The 24,614-nt window shown below is 34.9% G+C and overlaps 1 protein-coding gene across 12 annotated transcripts in view; it reads right to left on the reverse strand.

The window, feature by feature from the left end:
• Window positions 1-24,614, reverse strand: part of APC (APC regulator of WNT signaling pathway) — a 338,974-nt gene that overhangs the window by 38,119 nt on the left and 276,241 nt on the right. For all 12 annotated transcript variants that reach the window (XM_032335545.1, XM_032335546.1, XM_032335540.1 and 9 more), the window contains 3 exons: window positions 22,663-22,771; window positions 20,018-20,131; window positions 8,389-8,472 (listed from right to left, as the gene is read on the reverse strand). In XM_032335545.1, coding sequence (XP_032191436.1) covers window positions 8,389-8,472; window positions 20,018-20,131; window positions 22,663-22,771 — 307 coding nt within the window. The remainder of the gene's footprint in view (window positions 1-8,388; window positions 8,473-20,017; window positions 20,132-22,662; window positions 22,772-24,614) is intronic.

A 24,614-nucleotide genomic window follows, 5' to 3' on the forward strand; every position in this document is an offset into this window, starting at 1 on the left:
TTCCATTATCTTTTATTAGAAGCACAAATGTGCTTGCTGGCTCTAGGAAAATGATACTCAAAAATAAAAATTATATTTTTAAAAACTTGCTGTATTTAATAATGGATAATTATATTACAAAATGGCTTCTACTGTAATTTCCTTAAACATCAAGCTTTCCTAGACCATTTAAATGACTTAAAAGTTAATTTACATGAAATATTTCCATCAATAAACTAGTCAAGTTATATATAGGCAAAAATGAGGTAGCTCAATAATTCAGAAATAGAAGAAAAAATAGTATCATATGAAAATACCACTATAAAATTCAACAAATTCAATAAAAGTAGAAAACAATTCAAATCGAGAGACAAAATGAATAAAAATCCTATTAAAAACACAAAGATTTGACACTAACATAATTAAAGATGTCAATGTAAAAGTAATTACTGAGCATCTACTTATGTTAGTTACTTGTACGAGGTGCCACAGAATATAGTGCTGGCAAAATAAGGCACTGTTCTACATACTCCTCAAGCTCAAAGTCTCATCAGGGATACCATAATGAGAGAACTAACAATGAAGTAAAAACTGACAAGCACATTGAAGAGAGTATAGGCGCTGTGAGAATAAACAAGCAGAGGGATATCACATGGTCTAACAGTTTGGGAAGGAGCCATCTTAAAAAATGCTGCTTGAACTGCAATGTAAAGGAGTTCTGGGGCAAGGGACAGAGTTAGGGGAAGGTTTTAGGTAAACAGATCATATGCAAAGGACATGTGGTAAGGGGAGGAGGTGGTTTGTTCAGGTATATTAGAAAAATCATGGGCAGAAGATAGAAAAAAAGATGGTAAAAAAAAATCTTACTCATTTTGTTGAATTTTAGTGTGATTCTCATATATCACTTCTGCCCTCAAATAACTGATATGGCTATTAATGGGAAAAGTTAATATAAATTGTTTTTATAAGGTCAAATTCTAATTTTAAATGGTCTAAAATGGTAGGAAACATAGAGGAGACCAGTTTGGAAGCTAATGTATTAAATTTAAGCGTGAGATGATGGTACCTGATACCAGGCAAGCAGTGACATGGATAAAAGAAGTAGGGACAGAGGGGTAAATCTGAAGGACTTGATACTAATGGATATGGAATAGAAGAGATCTTGTGTCAAGAATTATTCCTATATTCCTTAGCTCACACAACTGAATAATGATGGTGTCACTTGCACAGAAGTTAATACTAACAGAGTGAGGGTTTTTTGGAGGAAGTGGCATGGTAAGAAGGACTTAGGAGGAGAAGATCATTACATTTTGAGTATGTTGGATTTAAGGTGTCTTGGAGACATTTAAGTGGAGATGCAAAGAAGGCACACAGATTTAGGAGTCTGGAATTCATTAAAAAATGAATTTAAGAGCCAATAGTGTATAAAAAAAGGTAAGTAAAACTATAAGCATACAGATGGTCTAAGGGAAAGATAATACAGATAAAAGAAATAATGACTTAAAGAATACATACAAAAAGCCAAAGAGGTGGGAGAAAAAAAAACAAAACAGTGTTGCCATAAATGCCAAGAGAAGAATATTTCAAGCAATGGGAAATGTTTAATAATGTAGAAAATGTCAAGATGAAGACTGAAAATATCAAGTTAGTTAATAATATAGAAATCGCTGATGGGAGTAGAGACTAGACTGGTGTGTTTTAAGAGTGAACGGTGGGGAGGAAATACAGGCTTGGGAGTCCATAAACACCTGTGAAGTGGGGGAAAGACAATGAGGGAGGTAAGGGGACCCACAGAGGAAGGTAGTTGCAGGGAAAGGCAGAATTAAGGAAGGTTCATTTTATATTTTGAAAGATAAGATTTGAGCGTGATTAAATGTCAATGCAAAGCTGTCACAGAAGAGAAAGATGATAAATATGTAAGAGAAAAGAGAGGAGTAAGGAGTTCTTAAAAGGCAGGAGTTGAAAATCCAAAGCACACACAAGAAGGCAGAACGTCTTCTGACAGGAAGAACAGGCAGTTCTGACAACAGATAATGTTTTCTCTATGAAGGAGGAGATGGAATTATTGAGGAAGATTAGTAAAGTCACTTCCAAAAAAAGGAGAATGAGGGATCCACAGAAACACAGTAGTCCTGAAGGATTAAGAGGTCCATCTGAGGATAGAATGATGAATATGATCAAGTTTAAAAAAAAAAAAGTCCAACGTTTACTCTGCACTGATCACTTGGCATCTACTGATTTATTTAAACCTCATACCAACTCTATGAGGTAGGTATTATTATTATCCCCAGTTTACAGATAAAGAAACTGAGGCACAGAGAAGATTAGTACCTGGCTTTAGGTCTCATACCTAGTAATGGCAGAGTCAGAACTGGGATCAGAAGCCTGACTCCAGGACGCAAACTAGTATTTAACACTTACTATCTTTATTTTCTTTCCTTATTTGTTATTTACTTCCCTTTATTCTTTTACTGGTCCTAGGCTTGCCTGCACTCTTTACCATGGTCCAATTTCAGTATATTGAAGTGAACACTCTTTACCATTGTTCAACACTGAAGGCAAAGAAACTGTTGCTGATTCCTATGAAAGAATAATCCTAACTAGCATCCTCATTTCCAGAGTCGCTGGACAAACTTCCCCAAATTTTACTACCCTAGGGCTTGAAAAAAGTTTAAAAAAAAAAAAATTGTTGAGATATTTGCATACCACAACATTCACCCATTTAAGGGTACCATTTTTTTAATTCTTTTTTTTTTCAAGATTTATTTATTTATTTGACAGATAGAAATCACAAGGAGGCAGAGAGGCAGGCAGAGAGAGAGGAGGAAGCAGGCTCCCCGCTGAGCAGAAAGCCCGATGCGGGGCTCGATCCCAGGACCCTGGGATCATAACCTGAGCCGAACGCAGAGGCTTTAACCCACTGAGCCACCCAGGTGCTCCAGGGTACCATTTTTTTAAAAAAAGATTTTATTTATTTACTTGACAGAGAGAGATCACAAGTAGGCAGAGAGGTAGGCAGGGAGAGAGGGGGAAAGCAGGGTCCCCGCTAAGCAGAGAGCCCGATGAGGGGCTCCATCCCAGGACTCTGAGATCATGACCTGAGCCGAAGGCAGAGGCTTAACCCACTGAGCCACCCATGCACCACAAGGGTATCATTTTTTCCTAAGTGTACCAAGGATCACCATAATCCATCTTTAGAACATTTTGATCATTCTAATAGAATCCCTGGTGCTCGTTTTAGTTAATCCTCATTCCCACCCATGTCCCTAGCTTAACTACTTTCTGTCTTTATAAATTTGACTTTTCTGGACATTTCTTATAAATGAAACATGCAGACTTACATGTCTGGTTTCTTTTACATAGCATGTTTTTGAGCTTGATCCACGTTACAGCATGTATCACCAATCTGTTCCTTTTTATTGCACAACAGTATTCAGTTGTAAAGATATACCACATTGTGTTAATCATTCACCAGCTGATCCCCGTTTGCAGTGTTTCTACTTTGGGGGTTACTATGAATAATACTGCTATGAACATTCAAGTTAGAGTCTGTGTGTAAACGTATGTTTTCATGTCTCTTGGATAGGTACCTTGAAGTGGAATTGCTGGATCACACGGTAACTCTATGTTTAGTATTTTAAGTAACTGCCAAACTGTTTTCCAAGTGGCTGTACATTTTCCATTCCCAATAGTAAAGTATGACAACTTCTATTTATTCACATCCTTGCCAATGCTTATTAACTGTCCTTATGATTACAGCCATCCTAATGGGTATAAACTGGTATCTCACTGTGGTTTTGATTTGCATTTCCTGAATGACTAATGACGGTAAGCATATTTTCATGTGCTTACCAGCTATTGCTGTACCTTTTCTGGTGAAATGTTTACTAAAATCTTTTGCCCATTTTTAAATTGAGCTATCTGTCTCCTTACTAATAGTCATAAAAATACTTTGTATAGGATTTTAATAAATATTTCTCTCTGGTTATTTTCTTTTTCTTTCTTTCTTTTTTTTTTTTTAAGAGTTATTTACTTATTTATTTGAGAGCAAGAACAAGACAGAGAATCTTTAACCAGATGCCCTGCAGAAAGCAGAGCCTGATACGGACTTCAATCTCAGGACCTGAGCTGAAACGAGGACAGATGCTCAACTGATGGAGTGACCTGGCTTTCTCACTGGCTATTTTCTAAAGATTTTACAACCACCCTACAATTCTCCCCACAGATCCCATCTTTTTGATCTCCCCAAGTGTATTTGCTTGTCGATAAGTAATCCAGCTTTTCTGAGGAGATACACAAGAAAGGGGCAGAACTGGTTGTTTCATGTATCTTTTTGTAATTTTTCATATTTGAATCATGTGCAATAATTACATCACTTCAATTACATACTGCGTCTAGACCCTAAACCAGAGTTGTCAACAGGTAGGACAAAGACAATGCTATATGCAATACGCTTCATGGAGAAATTATTTGAAATTAATTTGAGAAAATAATCTGAAATTAATATTAATAATAATGGTACTATTATTATCTTCTCTTTTCTTGTCTCTACTATGTACGAACTAATTTATGGGTGTCCAAATCCTGGTTTTCTCCATTTTCCAGATCCTTCCACTTATCTATTATTAGCTGAACAACAACAATGGAATAAAGAAACTAAAAAGCAAATAAAAAAAGTTCTTGTTCTTTCTTAAATGTGACATGGTACCTTTGTTTAATGTACATTCGCTGAACTAGTAGACAAAACGTAACCACTGTAGGCTATGACTGATATAATCATTTTCATAACGAAAGAAAGCAAGAAGATATTGGATTACAACAGTGGACTGTTGGCCCCAGATCTAATGGTATGGATAGAAGTTGAACAAATACAAAAAACACAAAGAAGTCTCCAACCTGCAAAAAACCTCAGAACCATGTTGGAAAATAAGGGCGGCAATCAACAAATGACAATTTTTTAGGGCTTTCTGGAGGCCAGAAAGTTGGTAAACTTTGGAAGTACCAGCAGGGAATAGTTATAGTGGGAAAATGACAACAAAAAGCTAGGGTAGTAATATTAATAGCAGAAAAAATGAAATTCAAGGTGGAGAACATTAAATGTAATACACAGAGCTATTTCATACAAGATTCAATCAACTAGAAAAAAATAAATGTGAATATTCATTCCAAAATATAAAAGAATCTGTTTGATGCAGACAAACAATAATAATCAGGATATAAAAGAGAGGAAAAAACTGTAACTAAAGAAATGAGAAAAACAATAGCAGCAAAGACTCAAAGCAGAAAATTTAAACGAGAAAATACAAAATGTAGTGCTGCTCAATAAAAACAAAAGGCTGCCTCTTTAAAAATAATTTTAAAAATAGAGCGTAATAAATTAAATCAAGGTGGGGGAAAAAGATAAACTACACTGAAAAGTCAAAGGAGTGGCAACAACCAGAATACTGACAAACAACGATACCAGTGAGACTGAAAAAGGAGCAGAGATACTGTTCTTTTTTCCCCCTAGTCCTTAAGAGTCAACATTGCAAAATGGACATTTATTCCTTATATTACAAATAGCCAGTTTTTATTGGCTTAAGAGAGCCAAGTTAAACTGCTTTTAGGAATATGACTTCATAGTACTTGTATTTAAAATGCCTACTTAGCAAATACACGTTTCTGCATATTTCAGATTCAGATGTACTAAAGTCAAAGCCCCTATGATATTAAGAGTCAGGCATATAGGAAAACAACCAACCAGGTGACTAGAAGGTTGGAACTCTGGGCCAGACTGACTTCCAGAAAGGAGTAAGAGAGGGGGCTGGAAATTGAGGTCAATCATATAGCCACCTGTTTAATCAAGCACACCTACATAATGAACTCCCAATAAAACTGTGGATGCTAAAGCTCAGTGGAGCTTCCTGATTGTTGAATATACTGATGTGCTGGGAGAATGACCTGTTGAGAGTCTATGAGAGCACAGAAGCTCTGCATTCTTTATCCCTCACTTTCCCCAGATCTTACCCTACATTGGTCTCATCATTTGGCTGTTCCTGATCTGTATCCTCTCTATCAAAACTGCAATTGTATGTGTAGTAATTCCAGTGAGTTCTGAGTCACTCTAGTAAATTAATAAACCTAGGGGGATGTGGGAAACCCCTAATTTGTAGCCAGTTGGGCACAAGTATGGGTAGCTTGTGGAGCGGTAGTCTTCTGGAGCACTCTGCCATTAACCTGTATAGGATATGTTCACTCCAGGTAGTTAAGTGTCAGAATTGAATGGTATTAGAATATACCCACTTGCAGTAGAATTTACAGCAAGCTGGGCAGAGTACAGGTGGCTTGGGGACAGCTGACACTTGCAGCTGGTGTCTGCAGTAACGTCAGTCTTGTGAATGACTTTATCCTTAAATGGGGGGTCTGCACTCTGCTCTCCGGGTAGTCAGTGTTAGAACTGAACAGAATTACGGGACACCGAGCCGTGTCAGAGAACAGGTGTTAGAATATAGCTGGAAATAATTTTCTTTCAGAAATTTTAAGAACTTGGTATGTGCTTCCCAGCTTCCAGTGTTGCTGTATATATAACTAAAGACATTTACATTCCTGTTTTCTTTTTCTTGTTTGTTTTCCTCCCCTTCTCTAGAATGTTTTAGGACTTTATTTTTATTCCTAGTGAAATGAAACTGTGCCATGTGCCTTCTGTGGGATTCTTTCTATCTGTGGTATTGGATACTGAAAAGACCATTTTATCTGGAACACTATGCCCCTCAAGTCTAGGGTATTTTATTTCTGTGATTATTTCCCCCCTCCAGCTCCTCCATTCTCTTTCTGGAGCTCCTTTTTATTTGGCTAGTGAACCCTCCAGGAATGATTCTTTGATTTTCTCACCTTTTCTGTTTTCCATCTCATACCTTTCTGGTCTATTTTCTGAGAAGTCTGTCTTTCATTTCTGCTAACACCATACTTTTAATTCCCAAGAACTCCTTCTTGAATCCTCTGAATGTTCTTTTTATGTACCATTGTTTTCTACCACTGTGGATGCATTTCCTTTTATGAGAATATTAACATTAGTTTTAGGTTTTAAAGTGTTCTCTCTGCATACTGTCTTTTTCCATTAGTCTTGTAGTCTTTAATTGTCCATCCCTACTTCAGAATGGGCTACTTACAAAAAGGTTAAGTGACATTCTATGCATGAGGGATGAAGACTGGCAACTACAGCTACTCTATAGGGTGGTCTGGCTGGGTTGTTTTATTGGGGAATCTTCCAATATCAGTACCTTTAGGTCTATTTTCTTGGGTTAGTCACATTTCTTAGAGAAGCAGTTGCTAGGAACTTGCCTATATATATCTATATCTATATCTATATACTTTTTTTAAAAAGATTTTATTTATTTATTTGAGAGAGATCACAAGCAGGCAGAGAGGCAGGCAGAGAGAGAGAGGAGGAAGCAGGCTTCCTGCTGAGCAGAGAGCCCGATGCGGGGCTCGATCCCAGGACTCCGAGTTCATGACCTGAGCCGAAGGCAGCGGCTTAACCCGCTGAGCCACCCAGGCGCCCTGGAACTTGCCTATATTATAAGCCTGGATGCCAGTGAAGGTTTTAGCATTCAGTAAGAAAATTTTTACTTATTTCAGTTTTTAGTATGATATCCCAACTTCAGCTACACTAGGGTTACCCCTATCAAAAGACCCTTTCTTTTAGCCTTTCTAGAATAAGTTCCTCTTCTTTTGCTGGGATTGGAAAGAAGATACCCACTACTGAGAGTTCAAGACAGCCTCTGGAGGCTCCACCTGCTTCTTAACAAATTTTCAATCATCCTCTAACTAAAATTTTAGCTTCACATACAGAGGGACCTATTTTGGAACCCTTTAAGACTCTATAGTATAAAACGAGTTGCTTCAAGACCCCCTACTGCTGACCTAGGTGTTTAATTCACTACCATATACTAAAATCGTGCATTTGTTTACCTGCTTTCCAGCTCCCCCAATTTTATTATTACCTTCCCTGTCTTTATGTCTTTTCTATTTTATCCTTTTATTGTAATTTTAATGAGGATTGTAGAGCAAGCATAAATAAATTTGTATGATCAATTTTAATCATGAATTACAGAGAGGTAATAGCTTATTTACTAGTTGATAATAGCCAAATTAAGTTAGTTATCTGATTATATGGAATCTGATGACTTAAGTAAAGCATTTGTATTTATGGCTCTATAGATTTTAACTGGGTAGGAATTATTAAAAGATCAGCATAATCAAGGTTCTTGGTAATTCACTTACTTTCACGAACAACCTTATGAAGTGTTTCAATTCTCTAGAACATCTTTATTTCAATGATGCCACATTAATTAGACATATTTTATTATCTTAAAACAACTATATTTATATCTATAAACAAACAAACAAACAAAAAAACAGTTTACTAACCTCTGCTTCTGTTGCTTGGGACTGTAAAAGTTGTCGTATACGAAGTATATCCTTCTCTATTTGTTGAATTCTGGTTACTCTTCGCTAAAAGAAAGTAAGTGACCAAATCAGATCTAATTTTATTAAAAACATTAGTATAAATAGTCATACTATGGCTATCATTTAACAGCTCAGGGTTATGTTAAATCATTCTTATAAAAGCAGTTTGTACATTTATTCATACACTGGTGATATATTGTGGCAGTTCAATTTTTTAACAAGTCTAATTTTATATGATAGATTTGTTTAGGGAAATGGTAAATATATAAGTCATATATCAAATAGCCTGATGCGGATGGTAAAAAAATTTGTATTTAAGTTATTCTCAAAAAACAGTTCAAGAAATTGAAAATTACACCTAAACTTGATCTTTATCCTAATCCAGATGCCAGTATAATGTAACAGATTTATAGAAAGCATGGTAATGTCTACACATACAAGCATATGCATGAAAGGGAGGAGCATCTGATTTGTTTTAGTAGATATCAGGGTTTAAACAGTAGCATTAACCTGTTCAAGAGTTATTCCTATTACAAGACATTAGTACCTTTCAGCTGTACCTTTCCCAAATACCTTCTGCAGCTAAACATTATTTTTATTCCCAAACCTAGGATCACAATGATGTTAAAACCAAGATTTTGCTTTAATTTCATGAACGGAAGTGGAAGTGAGAAAGTATCTCTTGCTCTGTTAAATAAATAAATAAATGAATAAATAAATAATATCTTTAATTAAAAAAAACGTTGCTACAGAGAAATTACTGCCTATGCTCTTTCTAGGGCTTTTATAGTTATGAGTCTCACATTTAAGTCTTTAATCCATTTTGAATTCAGTTTTATGTATGGTGTAAGAAAGTGGTCCAGTTTTCCCAATACCATTTATTGAAGAGACTGTCTTTTTCCCATTGCATATTCTTGCCTCTTTTGTTGAAAATTAATTGACCGTATAATTGTGGATTTGTTTCTGGGTTTTCTATCCCGTTCCACCGATCTATGTCTCTTTGTCGCAGTGCCCTACTGTTCTGATTACTACAGCTTTGTAGTATAACTTGAAATCTGGAATTGTGATACTTCCAGTTTTTTCTTTTTCAAGATCGTTTTGGCTATTCAGGTCTTTTGCGGTTCCGTACACATTTTAGGACTGTTTGTTCTAGTTCTGTGAAAAATGCTATTGGTATTTGGATAGGGATTGCATTAAATGTGTACTTCACTTTGGGTAGTATGGATATCTTAACAATATCTGTCCTCTCAGTCCACAAGCATGGAATGTCTTTCCATTTTTTGTGTCATCTTCAGTTTCTTTCATCAATGTTCTATAGTTTTCAGAGTACAGGTCTTTCACCTCCTTCAGGTGAGTTTATAAGTTAAGTTTATTCCTAGGTATTTTATTATCTTTGCTGAATGTAATGGGATTGCTTTCTTAATTTCTCTTTCTGTTGCTTCATTATTAGTGTATAGAAATGCAACTAATTTCTATAAAGTGATTTTGTATCCTGGGACCTTTCTGAATTCGTTTATTAATTCTAGTGGTTTTTTGGTGGAGTCTTTAGGGTTTTCTATATTCAGTATCACATCACCTGCAAACACTGAAAGTTTTACTTCTTCCTTAACAATCTAAATGCCTTTTATCCCTTTTTCTTGTTCCATTGCTATGGCTAGGACTTCCAGTATTATGTTAATAAAAGTGAGAGTGGATATCCTTGTCTTGTTCTTGATCTTAGGGGAAAAACTCTCAGTTTTTCCCCTTTGAGAATGATGTTAACTCTGGATTTTTCATATAAGGTCTTTATTATGTTGAGGTATGTTCCCCCTAGATCTTTGTGGAGGGTTTTTATCATGAATGGATGTTGTACTTTGTCAAATGCTTTTTTTGTTTTTACATCTATTGAAATGATCATATGGTTTTTATCCTTAATCGTATTAATGTGATGCATCACACTGACTGATTTATGAATATCCAACCACCTTTGCATCCTGGAAATAAATCTCACTTGATAGTGGTGAATGATTTTTTTTTTAAACTTGAATTCAATTTGCTAATATTATGTTGGGGAATTCTGCCTCTATGTGCACCACAGTTACCGGCCTGTAGTTCTCCTTCTCTAGTGTCTTTATCTGGTTTCGGTATCAGGGTAATGTATTCCTTGTAGAATAAATTTAGACGTTTTCCTTCCTTTTCTGTCATTTGGAATAGTTTGAGAAGAGGTATTAAATTTTCTTTAAATATTTGGTAGAATTTTGCTATGAAGCCATCTCGTCTGGACTTGTTTGCTGGCAGTCTTGATTACTAATTGAATTTCATTGCTGGTAACCAGTTTGTTCCAATTTTCTATTTCTTCCTGATTCAATTTCGAAAAACTATATTTCTAGGAATTTATCCATTTCTTTTAGGTTCTCCAACTTGTTGGCATATAATTTTTCATAACATTCTTATAATCCTTTGTATTTCTGTGGTGTCAGCTGTTATCTCTCCTCTTTCATTTCTGATTTTATTTGAATCACCCCTCTCTCTCTTTCTTGAATGAGTCTAGCTTAAGGTTTATGCATTTTGTTGATCTTTTCAAAGAACCAGCAACTGGTTTCATCAACTGTTCTACTGCTTATTTAAATTTCTATTTTGTTGATTTCTACTCTAATTTTTGTTATTTCCTTCCTTCTACTGACACTGGGTTTTGTTTGTTCTTCTGTTTTATCTCCTTTAGGTGTAAGGTCAGGTTTTTTAAAGATTTTTCATGCACCTTGAGGTAAGCCTATATTGCTATAAACTTCCCTTTTAGAATAGCTTTTGCTGCATCCCAAAGATTTTGGACCATCATTTTTTCATTTTTATTTGTTTTCATGAATTTTTTGGTTTTCTCAGTGGACCCCATTCATTGTTTAGTAGCATGTTATTTAGCCTCCACGTATTTGTGGTCCTTCCAGATTTTTTCTTGTGGTTCATTTCCACTTTCATAGTGTTGTGGTCAGAAATGATGCATGGGTTGACTTTGATCTTTCTGACTTTGCTGAGACTTTTTTGTAGCCTAATATGTGATCTATTCTGTAGAATGTTCCATCTATACTTGAGAAGAATGCATATTTTGCTGTTTTAGGATGGAATATTCTGAATTTATCTGTTGAATCCTCCGAGTCCAATGTGTCATTCAAAGCCTCTGTTTCTTCTTGATTTTCTGTTTGGACAATCTGCTCATTGAATATAAGTGGGGTTTCAAAATCCCTTACTATTACTGCATTACCATCTATCACTTTCTTTATGTTTAACCCCTTTAAATACTTGGGTGCTCCCATATTGGATCCATAAATATTTACAATTGTTAGATTTCCCTGCTGGATTATCTACTTAATGATTATATAATGTCCTTCTCTGTCTTTTGTTACAGTCTTTATTTCAAAGTCTATTTTGTCAGATAGAAGTATTGCTATCTCCTCAGCTTCCCTTTCACATCCATTTACATGATGAATGCTTCTCTAGCCCTTCACTTTCAATCTGTGTTATGGCTTTAGGTCTGAAATGAGTTTCTCGTAGGCAGCACATAGATGGGTCTTGTTTTTTTTTTTTTTTTTTTTTTTTTTAAAAATCCGTTCTGTCACCCTTATTTTTGGGAGCATTTAGTCCATTTACATTTCAAGTAATTATTGATAGGTATGTATTTATTGTCATTTTGTTACTTGTTTTATGTTTGTTTGTGTAGTTTTTCTCCATTCCCTTCTTGTCTTGCTCTCTTCTCAAAACTAGTTGATTTTCTTGAGTAATATACCTGGATTCCTTTCTCTTTATTTTTGAATATTACTGGTTTTTGATCGGTAGTTACCATTTGGTTTGTATGCATCATCTCATATACAGAGAAGTCTATATTAAGATGATGGCCACTTAAGGTTGAACCCATTCTTTACTCCTCTTTTCTATATTTTAGGTATATGATATCATACTTTATATCCTTTTATTTTGTGAGTCCTTTGACTGATTTTTTAAAAAAGATTTTATTTATTCACCAGACAGAGAGAGAGAGAGAGAGAGAGGACACAAGCAGGGGGAACAGCAGGCAGTGGGAGAAGGCTCCCTGCTAATCAAGGAGTCCAATGCGGGACTCCATCCCAGGACCCTGGGATCCAGACCTAAGCCAAAGGCAGATACTTAACCAACTAAGCCACTCAGGCATCCCCCTTTGACTGATAGATATACTTATTTTTACTACTTTTGTGCTTCCTACTTTCCTTACTTTTTCCTTTCTGCTTGGTCTTTCCGTTCCACTTGAAAAGTCCCCTTTAAACTTTTCTTTAGGGCTGGTTTAGTGGTAATGAGTTCCTTTACTTTTGTTTGTCTGGGAAATTATTTCTCCTTCTATTCTGAGTGATAGCCTTGCTGGATATTCTTGGTTGCAGGATTCCCCCCCCTACTATGAATATATCATACTCCTCCTCTCTGGCCTAAAAAATTCTGCTGAAAAATCCACTGATAGCTTTATAGGGTTCCTCTTGTATGTAACTAGTTTCTTCTCTCTTGCTGCTTTTATTTTTTTTTTTAATTAAAGATTTATTTATTTATTTATTTATTTGAGAGAGAGACAGTGAGAGAGCATGAGCGAGGAGAAGGTCAGAGAGAGAAGCAGACTCCCCGTGGAGCTGGGAGCCCGATGTGGGACTCGATCCCAGGACTCCAGGATCATGACCCGAGCCGAAGGCAGTCGTCCAACCAACTGAGCCACCCAGGCGTCCCTCTTGCTGCTTTTAAAATTCTCTCTTCATCACTAGTCTTTGCCATCTTACTTACTATATGTCTTGGTGTGGACCTTGCTGGGCTGATTTAGTTGGGGGGATCTCTGTGCCTGCTGGATGTAGAGGTGTCTCCTTCCCCAGATTCAGTTAGTTTTCAGCTATTTTCTCTTCAAATAAATTTTCTGCCCCCCTCTTCTCTCTCTTCTCCTTCTGGGATCTCCATAATGCAAATGTTATTATACTTGATGGTATCAATGAGTTCCCTAAGTCTATTCTCATTTTGCGTAGTTTTTTCCTCTCATCTGCTCAGCTTGATTACTTTCCACTACTCTGTCCTGCAAGTCACTGATTCATTCTTCTGCTTCTACTATGTATTCCATCTAGAGTATTTTTATTTCATTTAATGTGTTCTTCATCTCTGTTACTTTTTTTTATCTCATTGTTAAGGGTCTCACTGAGTCCTCCACTCTTTTCCCATCAAGTACCGTGAGTATATTAACGATAATTTCTTTGAATTCTCAGGCATATTATGTACCTCTGTTTTGCTTAGGTCTCTAGCTGTGATTTTTATCCTATTGTTTCATTTAGGACATATTCTTCTATCTAATTTTGTCTTACTCTCTGTATCTGTTTCTCTGTGTTAGGAAAGACAGCCCTGTTTCCTGTACCTGAAACTAAATGGTCTTATGAAGAAGAGGTCCACAGTGCTCCACTGTGTCCCCTGTTCACCAGAACCTGGTACTTTAGGGGTATCTCCTATGTGAGATGCGTGTGCCCTGCTGTTGTGGCTGAGCTGCTTTTTCCTTCAGTCCAGCCAGCTGCAATGGCTCTCTACCAGTTGTTGTAGGCAGAGTCTGGTTTCTGTAGTGGTAGTGGGCCAGTCTGGGGATGACTTGGACTTGAGTTGAGCCAGACCAGGTATTTGCTAGAGATGCAGTAGCACCAGACTGCTGTGTCCTTCCTCTGTGTTGTCAAACCACCTGCCTGCTTCCAGTCCACTGGTGGGGCCTCCTCTGACTTGTATGTGTGGTTATCTTTCCCTTTCTCTGGGGGTTAGGAGTCACTGTGGAGTAGTGATGGCCACTGTAGGGACTTGCCTGCACACAACCAGTCCTCTGTCACTGCCTCATATGGGCTCTGGCTAAGAGAGTATTGGAGAGGGCAGGTGTCCCCATAGCGCACAGCTGAGGAGCAGCACCAGCAAGCTTTTTGTGTCCTAGTCTTCTATGGGAGGGGCCCTAGAGCACTGGGACTAAAGCTGCTTGATGGGTTCCTTAGAAGCACAGCCCAGGAGCCGGGGGTTGGGGGGCGGGTGTCCACCAATAAAATTTTACATTAAAAATTTTAATATTTAAAATATGAAAGTAAGGGGCTTCCTGGGTGGGTCAGTGGGTTAAGCCTCTGCCTTCAACTCAGGTCATGATCTCAGGGTCCTGGGATCGAGCCCCCCATTCGGCTCTCTGCTCGGCAAAAAGCCTGCTTCCTTCTCTCTCTCTGCCTGCCTCTCTGTCTACCTGTGATCTCTCTGTCAAGCAAATAAATAAAATCTTTAAGAAAAAATGAAAGTAGGAAACTGTATTTAATACAGTTTACAATTTAATATTTCTTGGTTTCTGTATTGCCAATATGTCACTAAATCTTGAAGTCATTCTATGTTTTGATACCCACTGTGATAGAGGATTTCTAACAACACTACCTTTGTGCTTCTGTTTCTCAAAATGAAAACAGAAGAAGCCGTGGGGTGCCTGGGTGGCTCAGTTGGTTAAGTATCTGCCTTTGGCTCAGGTCATGATCACAGGGTCCTGGGATCAAGCCCCACATCGGGCTCCCTGCTCTGCGGGAAGCCTGCTTCTCCCTTTCCCACTCCCCCTGCTTGTGTTCCCTTTCTCACTGCCTATCTGTCAAATAAATAAATAAAATATTAAAAATTTAAAAAAAGAAAGAAAATGGAAGAAGCTAGTAACATTTCTTTCCTTTTTTTACATGATAACATTGACTACTGGCAAAACTATGCTTAGTAACAAGTGCTTGACAGTTCAGGGCAATGTAGTTGGTGTAACTTTTGAAAATCTGTTTTAAAAAAACTGTAAGAGTAATACAGTTGAATACAGATTCAGGATAACTCTCAACAAACTGGGAATAGAAGGTAAATTCCTTAACTTGAGAAAGAGTATCTATCAAAAACTGAGTAAAAAACACACTTAACAGTGAAATTTTAGGAGTTGTCCCTTTAGTCATAGTAAGACAGAAGACCAGTATCACTGCTTCTTGTTCAAAGATGAATTTGAGTTCTTATCCAATATAAAGAGAAAAACAAAAAACTGTAAATGGCAAAAAAAATTACCATTTGACAGTTTATATAGGAAATGCAAGAAAAATGCAAGAAAATCTTAAACTACTGAGATGAATTAAAGAAGTGTTCTGGAAGGTCACTAGATACTTACTGCTTAAATGTAATTTAGTAATTATAGTAAATCTTATTCATAATAGTAACAAAAATTATGTACCTAGGAATAATAAAAAAAGATATATAAAATCTTTATAGAGGATACTACAAAAGTTTATTGAGGGACATAATATTACCCCTTAATAAATGGAGATATAAAATTAATAACACCTACTATATATTGAGTGTTTACTGCGTGTCAGATTCTAAGTGCTTTTACATGTATTAATTCATTTAATCCTCACATTTCAGTTTAGCATTCTATTTTACCAATGAGAAAACTGAGGCAGAAAATTTCCCCAAAACCAGTGCTGATAAATAGCAGGTCTGGAATTAGAACTCAGGAGGTCTGGCTCCAGACTCCATCCTTCAACCAAGAACCAATTTTTATATTGCAAAGATAGGAATTCTCTTCAAATTAATTTATAAATTCAATGTGACTTAATAAAAAATGTATTAGGCTTTTCTTTGAATTAGAGAAACAAACTAAACTTCAGACAGAAGAGTAATGAGACAGAATATAACCACAATTTTACAAACAAAAATAGGAGAACACACTCTGATCAGGTACCAAGATTTAGAAAACTACTGCAAATAAAACAATGTGGTATCAGTGCAGGCACAGAGAAACTTAAAAAAACTAATAGAAAAGAATCTATAAATATCCAGCAAATATAAACTTCCCATATGCCAGAGACGGCATTACTAATCAATGGGGAGATATCAAATAAAGATAACAAGTAATTTAGTTAAAAACATAAGTATGCACATATCTATGTATATGGTATTATAGATAATTGATCATATATTAATAAAAACCAACATATTATTTAAAATATGTCATATATTAAATAATTACATATACATACATATAAAAATCACATACACTTGTGCGTATCTATGTAAAATTAGATCCCTACCTCCAAAACATACATAATGGCATGTTAGAGAAGAATGCCAAGACTTAATTGTAAAAATAAAACATTGTAACATAGGAAAAGATGTATAATTCATAGAAAGCACAACTATGGCAATATATTTAATTTAGCTCTATAACAAAAACTCAATTTTTGTTATCACAAAGCTAAAATAGGTAATGGATTTTGCAGGGAGGAGTTGTGATATGTATTATCTGTAACAAAGTGGTATCAAGAGGATATTAATACATTTTTCAAATATTTAAGAGTAAGACTTTTAACATAACAGAAAATGGGAAAAAGATGAAAAAATAACAGAAAGTCCAAAAGTCTAATAAATACATGAAAGAATATTCGACTTCAGTAGTATTCAAGAAAATATAAATTAAATGACAAGCTAATGTTTCATTGCCCACCAACTGTTAATTATGAAGTCTGACTCACAAGGGCTGGAGACATACAGAAGAAACAGGATTCTCACATACTACTGGTAGAAATGTAAATCATTAAAATCATTTTGAGTGCAATTTGGCCAACACTAGTTACAAACACTCATACGTTATGGCCAGCAATGGTGCTTGTAGATATATACCCTGAAGCTGAAGTCGGCAGATTAGGGCCTATTAGCCATCTGTTTTGTGAATTAAGTCTTATTGAAACACAATCATGCTGATTTGCTTACATATGATCTACGGTTGCTTTCTTGCTACATAGGCAGAGTTGAGTGGCTGTGACGGAGACCATATGGCCCACAAAGAATAATATATATATATTTTTTATGACTCCTTAAGAAAAAGATTGTGACTCTTTTTTTTTTTTTAAGAATTTTTAAAAGATTTTATTTATTTATCAGAGAGAGAGAGGGGAGAGAGTGAGCACAGGCAGACAGAATGGCAGGCAGAGGCAGAGGGAGAAGCAGGCTCCCCGCCGAGCAAGGAGCCCGATGTGGGACTCGATCCCAGGACGCTGGGATCATGACCTGAGCCGAAGGCAGCTGCTTAACCAACTGAGCCACCCAGGCGTCCCAATGACTCTTAACTGAAAAAGACGTTTACACATATTTACAAGATATGAATAACTATGCTTATCAGTTGTTTTAACAGTGAAAAATTACCCTCAACCTAAAAGTCCATCAACTAGGAAACATATAAATTCTATTATCCATATAATTACAAAAAAATTATGGTAAAATGGAAGTGTAAGGAACTTTCACCTTACAAATCCCCAGTCCCCAAAAGTAAGTACTATTAAAAACCTGGTGTACATTTTCCTAGCCTTTGCTTGCATGCATACAGAAAGGTAGGGGCCACCATACTAGACGCCCAAATATGTGCTGAACAAATAAAAAATAAATCAATAAACAAACTGTTAGCAAAAATAGCTGAAGATGGAAAATCTCATACAGGGATGGGTAAGAATGGATTTTATTTTGAATTTCCCTAAATTGTTTACCAGTCATTTGTATGTGTTTACTAATCATCTGCATTTTTTTTTCAATGAGTAGATTACAACCTCTACCCATTAAAGAAAATTGTCTTTTTCTTATTAGTTGTAGGAATTCTTACATTATAGGGATAGTAACCTTTTTCCTTTTATGCATTAAAAATTTTTTCCCTAGGCACACCTGGGTGGCTCAATCAGATAATCGTCTGCCTTTGGCTTAGGTCATGATCCCAGGGACAAGGGATGGAGCTCCCCATTGGGCTCCCTGCTCAGTGGAGAGTCTGCTTCTCCCTTTGCCTCTGCCCCTCCCCCCACCTTATCCTCTCTCTCAAATGAATAAATAAAATCTTAAATTTTTTTTCCCCTTGGTTTATCTTCTGCAGAATGTTTTAAAATTTTATGACAATTTACATTTGTTGTCCTATATTTTCTTCCGTTAATTTTAGGCTTATTTTTCAAATTTAGATATTTAATCCATTTGAAATTTTTCTTGTACAAGATGTGAATTAGGGATCTAATTAAATTTCTCCAAAATAGGTTGCTAGTTGTACTTATGTATTTACTGAATTATTTACCATTCTTCCCCAAATTCACATATTTTTAAGGTACGTGATAAAGATAAATCCTGAATTCTCATACAGTGAAATTTATCAGTCTTTTCTTTAAAAAAAGTGTTTTATGACTTGTTTAAGAAATCTCTTTTTACCCCAATACTAGAAAGATATTCATGTACATTTTCTATTGAAAGGCTTATTTTTTTTGAAGATTTATTTATTTTAGAGAAAAAGAGGAGTGGGTGGAGGGAGATGGGGAGAAAGAACATCAAGAAAACTCCCTGCTGAGCAAGGAGCACGATGTGGTTCTATCCCAAGACCCTGAGATCATGACCTGAGCTAAAACCAAGAGCAGGATACTTCACCAACTGAACTGCCCAGGCCCCCCAAAAGGTTTGTTTTTAAAGTTTTACTTTGGGCATTTAAGACATTAATATGAATGGAATGGGGGTGAGAGGATATTAACAAAATGCATATTATATATACAAATTATAACATAACTAACATGGATATATTATTTGAGCCTCTAGCTCCACCATGAAACTAACAGGTATGGACTATAAAAGGTACCATGGTACTTGTGTTTAAATGTCTCCTTAGTCTACTAACATACTGTAGCATAAAATGAATATACACGAAGTTTAGGAAGCTACCATATAAAAGGTGAAGACTATACTTTGGGGATATAAAATGTCTTATATTAGTGATTTTAAAACTATGAAAAACTTTTATAACACAAAAATGTATTTATAACACACAGATGAAATATATGTAGTCCCTTTTATTTACCATTCCCTTAAATAAAATCTTCCAAATAATGTTTTCTTATCAATTTGTCCTAAAGTTTTCCTTTTTTTTTTAATGCTTACACTTGCTCTGAAATAGACAAGGTAAACAGCAAATCCTCCTCAGGGCTTAAAAATATCAGCAAATAATATATTTATGTAAATACAAAGCACTAAATTCAATAAAATGTATGAAAATGCTTAGCAAATATCAAAGCTATTTAATATTCTTTCTTGACATCAGCTGAGGGCAGAAATACAGGAATGTTCTCCATCCAACTCATTTCACCTTTCCGACTATTCTCTATGTTCCCTTTCTACTTTCCCTAAATAAAGACTTCCTTTTTTTGCATACAACTTAAAGAGCAGTGAAATATTCTGAATGTCACTACACATACTTAAATTGTAAGAAGTAAAAATCTCAAGGAGAAGTAAGTTAGCTATCAGCTACCAGATGACCAGCATCTATCCTTTTCATCTTTTACAATTAAATTGCAGAGCAGAACAATATCAGGGAAATGAAATATAGTAGACACAGAATTAAGTGAGCACTGATTATGTTGCCCAGAAGCCAGGATAAATTATTATTTTGAAACAGTGCCAAAGTGAAGGTAGACTTATACCTTTAATAATAAAATTTAATCAATGTTAACAGAGCTATAATTCATTACATTCTTAATAGCTCTTCTCTAGCCTGTGCTGTTTTATAGTTTAATAATAAATAATTTACCTGTGCTCTTTTTTCCATATCCTGGCAAGTACCTAGTTGTTCTTCCATTGCAACTCTGATTTGCCTTGCTTCATATTCTAATTGTCTTCTGGTCATATCTGTTTGTAAGGAAAACTAAAACCACAAATTAAATTGAAATGTTAATACCTCATGTTATGTATTTATCAGCAAAAGCAAAAAAGCATATAAATACCAATAAAGAACATGACTATCAAATATGTAAGTTATTGAGCATAACAAGATTATTTTTTGCTTCAAGGAGTCCTAAAATTTGATGATAGGTGTTGGGCTCAGTCTGGGTCCCTGATGTGAAATGCTGAGCTGAAACATTTCTATTGCCCCATACTCACAAATACGTTTAAATTGTACTGATACACTTAAAATATGTAATTGGTCTATTAGGGTATGCCTTCTTCAGTTCCCATCTTCTGCACTGAAGAGGTACCACTTTATTAAAAATTAGCACATTAGTGTGGACAACATAGAAAAATCAAGAAACAATCCATTATCCTTAAGTTTATAACTCAGTTTAAAGGTTGTTATAAATGTGCAGACTAAACAGAGAAAACTTCTCCATTTGTAAGATGACGAAAATAGGATAAGGAAGAGTTTTTATTTAATACAGGTTAATCATAAATTACAAAACAACACAAACTTTTTGGTAAAAATCCAAAAGTGAAGCAAAGCTGAAATAAACAAAAAGAAGTACTTCTTCCTGCAGGGGGTGTTAATTCATTCAAAAATCAATTAACCCTCTAATTAAAATTCCAGGCACTGAGATAACTGCTAGGCATACAAAAGGACGAAAAGGACAAGGTAATGAAACTTACAAACACATGCACCAAGAGGTAATAATACCTAAAAGTCTGATTAAATTATAATGGGCCATGAAGCAAATGAGGAAGTGTAATCAATAGATTTTTTATGCTCTATATACTCAGCTGTGTGAGACATGTGTCTGACTTAGAGTAACATTTTGTAGGACCAAGGATTCCAAACTGCACTGTCAGTTAAGTCAGGGGGGTTCTAACCCTTTCCCTTTGCAATAATGCAGATGACATTCTGCAGATAATGTATTTCTATAGGCATACCCAAATTATGGTTGCAACACAGATGAAATAGTCTGTATGTTATTTCTAATTCCCAGTGAGCCAGCTTTAACTCCACTTACTTACCCTTCACTTCCCAAAACCCCTGCAAAAAAAAAAAGTTGAATGTGACAAAGTATAGTAATAATGTGGTTTAGATCTGATGTTTTAAAAGTAATGTCTAATATCTTGATAATATTTCCATATGGAAACTTGCTTCCCAATATAAATGCAAAATTCATGAAATTAAAAAATATTTATGACACACAACAGTTTATACTTGGTAATGTTGCCAAATGGTCTATAATGTCTTATATATCCTATTAAAGAAATGTGATTATGTAATAAATATGGGAACAATTTATTTGACAACTGATCTTTGTTTCAGATTATTAACCAACTGCTCTCAAGCTATCACATACATCTGAGCTCTTTCCTAAACCTGACTGCATGCAGACAATTGAACTCTAAATTTTGTATATTCTAATTATCAATGTGAATGGGAGCAAAACTATGCTTAAGTATTTCTTAAATTTAAGAGTATAAATCCCACCAAACCTTCTTGGGTTCCTAATCTAAGAACTCTTCATTAACTGTTCTTTCACTATCTGGGTCTCTTTAACTCCCAGGAAGACCTTGTCTGATTGTTCTAGGAGACTATGCATATAAGCTTCTGGTTCTAGTTCTGCCAGACAATGCCCATTCAGGAAATCTGGCTAAGTTCATGTTTTCAAAGTGTTCCCTCTTTCTACTTTTGTTTTTCATTTATTATGTCCTCTCAAAAGTGTTATTAGAAAATGAAAAATCTAACAGAGGACAATATATTTTAATTACCCTATTTTTTCCTCTTTTTAAAATTTTTAAGAAATATTTATCAACAACAATCAGTTAAAATACAATTGTGTTTAAAATTATTAATGTATTGCAGAACATTCAGAAATGTTCTTACATGTGTCACCCCATGAATAAAATGGCTGACATGAGAGTTTGGGTGGGGAAGGAAAGGCTGCCAAGATTAAATTCTTTTTCACATAGTTATATTAGCAAAACAAACACATTTTAGTACTTACAAAAAGTCCTAAGACCCTTGCCAAAAGATCTTGTCATTTATAATAACTAGAACAGCACTCAAATAATCCTCAAAGATGCTTTTATTGCAAAAACTATATGGCATATAATGTGGTTCAAAAGATAGATGGTAATAAACATTTCTACAGAGTATGTTTGGTACAGAATAAAAAACCAGTTGCCGAGTTGAATCCTGAGTCCTACAGAATTCAATCTTAACAGATTTGCTTAATTGGGGGCTTAAAATAAATATTTGCTTGAGCATAATGAAGTTTTATCACCTTTACAAACAAAAAGTTTGTAAAGTCAGTTAAGTCATTAGTTATTATATATTTGAGTTTAAAGTTAAGATAAAGATAAAGCATATTAGAGTTTACAAATAAGTAAAAAATGTAATCATCCTGAATTTTTTAAATGAGTAACACAGATACTTTTAAAAGACTGAAGTTATTAAAGCCCTAAAATAGGTCATAATGCTAAGTTACTTACATTTTCGGTTAAAGGGAGACTATCTATTCTTTTGGTGAGATTCTGAAGTTGAGCATAATACCAGTCTTTTTCCTTTTCTTCTTTGTCAAGATCAGCAAGAAGTAATGATCTGTTTTTTAAAAAAAAAGGTAAGCTTACGCAATGCTAATAGAGTACATAACAATAATTCTTAACAGTTGTAATTGTCATGTTCTCTATTTAAACCAAAGTATTAATAATGAATAAGTGGATTTTTGAAGGTACTACTTAAAATATTATAATCAATAAAATTTGAATATCAAAAAGTTTTCACTTTTTTACCCAAGATATTCAATATCCTTACTAGAATATTTACATTTATTACGAGAATATTTACATTTCAAAGGCTTTCTTCACTGTATTTGCAGTCTAAAAATATGATGACGATTTACAGAAAAAAGTACAGATATAACAAAACACAAAATTAATAAAGAATAAAAAATGTAATAGAGGAGTAAGGAAAAGCGTAATTATACAAAAATTATAAAAATTATAATTTATATAATTATAAAAATTATACAGCATTATTTATGATAGCAAATCATGGAAGCAATCCATGGGTCCATCAATAGATGAATGGATAAAGAAGAATAGATATATATGTATGTACACCCACACCTTCTTTATAGATACATAAAAGCATACCCAAATACACACACACACGCACACACACACACACACACACACACACATGCGCGCACGACTACTATGGAATATTACTCAGCTATAAAAAGGAATGAAATCTTGCCACTTGCAACAACATGGCTGGATCTAGACAGTATAATGCTAGGTGAAAATAAGATGGTCAAAAAGGAAAAATACCGTATGATTTCACTCAAGTGGAATTTAAGGAACACAACATACAAAGACAGAAATCAAACAAATAGTAGCGAATTAACTGATGGTTACCAGAGGGAAAGCTGGTAGGGGGATGGGTGGAATAGGTGAAGGAGATTAAGAGCACATCTATCCTGATGAGCACTGACTAATGTACAGAATTGGCAAATCACTATATATTGTATACCTGAAACTAACATAACACTATATGTTAACTATATTAGGATTTAAAAAAAAAAAGAAAAGATTAGTTGCAGAAACTTTAAAAAATGTAGTCACTGTGTACTAATAAGAAGTTATTCTGAGAGAGAGAAATTTTTTCTAGTTTGGAATTTGAAGATGCATTTGCTCTGTAACTCCTAAACAACCCAATCAATGTCCTCAATAACATTCTCTATCAAGTTACTCTATATCTTACCATTTTAAACATAAATGCAAAATAAAGGTGTTCATGGAATAAGACTCGGTAGGTACAAAAAGTCTGTGATTTCTTATCATGTGGTTCTTTCCCAAAGTGACCCCTATTATCATTTTATTGTGTATATTCCACAGAGATTCTATTAAAATGGCAAAGATCTATGTGTATACTTACATGTACATTTTTAAACAGGAGCAGTAGCATATTACTCTATGTATTATCCTATTATTTGTTTTTCACTTAAAAAGTCTATCTTGGGAGATTATTCTGTGCCAGAACATAAAAAGGTCCTACATATTTTTGATAGTTGTACAGTGTGCATGAATCCATAATGGGACACACTATGACTAGTTTCATTTTAGAGGGCATTTAGGGTCTTTCTAATCCTTTGCTATTATCAACAATGCTGCACTGCATCTGCTTATACATAACCCCATTTCACAAATGTGCAAGCATATATGTAAGATAAACTCCTAGGGTATGTACATTTTTAATTTATTGCTCTTATTAGATATTGTACCAATTTATGTCCATACCACTTTCACCAATATAAATGTTTCATCAATTTATTTTTGCATATTCAGTTTTTTAAAACAATATATCATATGGTTTAAATTTTATTTCTTTTAGTGTAAGGTTAAGCATTTTTTTTCAACTTTAAATGTCATTTGTGTTCCTT

This window comes from Mustela erminea, chromosome 3 (assembly GCF_009829155.1).
Source record: "Mustela erminea isolate mMusErm1 chromosome 3, mMusErm1.Pri, whole genome shotgun sequence".
In the NCBI taxonomy this organism is placed as follows: Eukaryota; Metazoa; Chordata; class Mammalia; order Carnivora; family Mustelidae; genus Mustela; species Mustela erminea.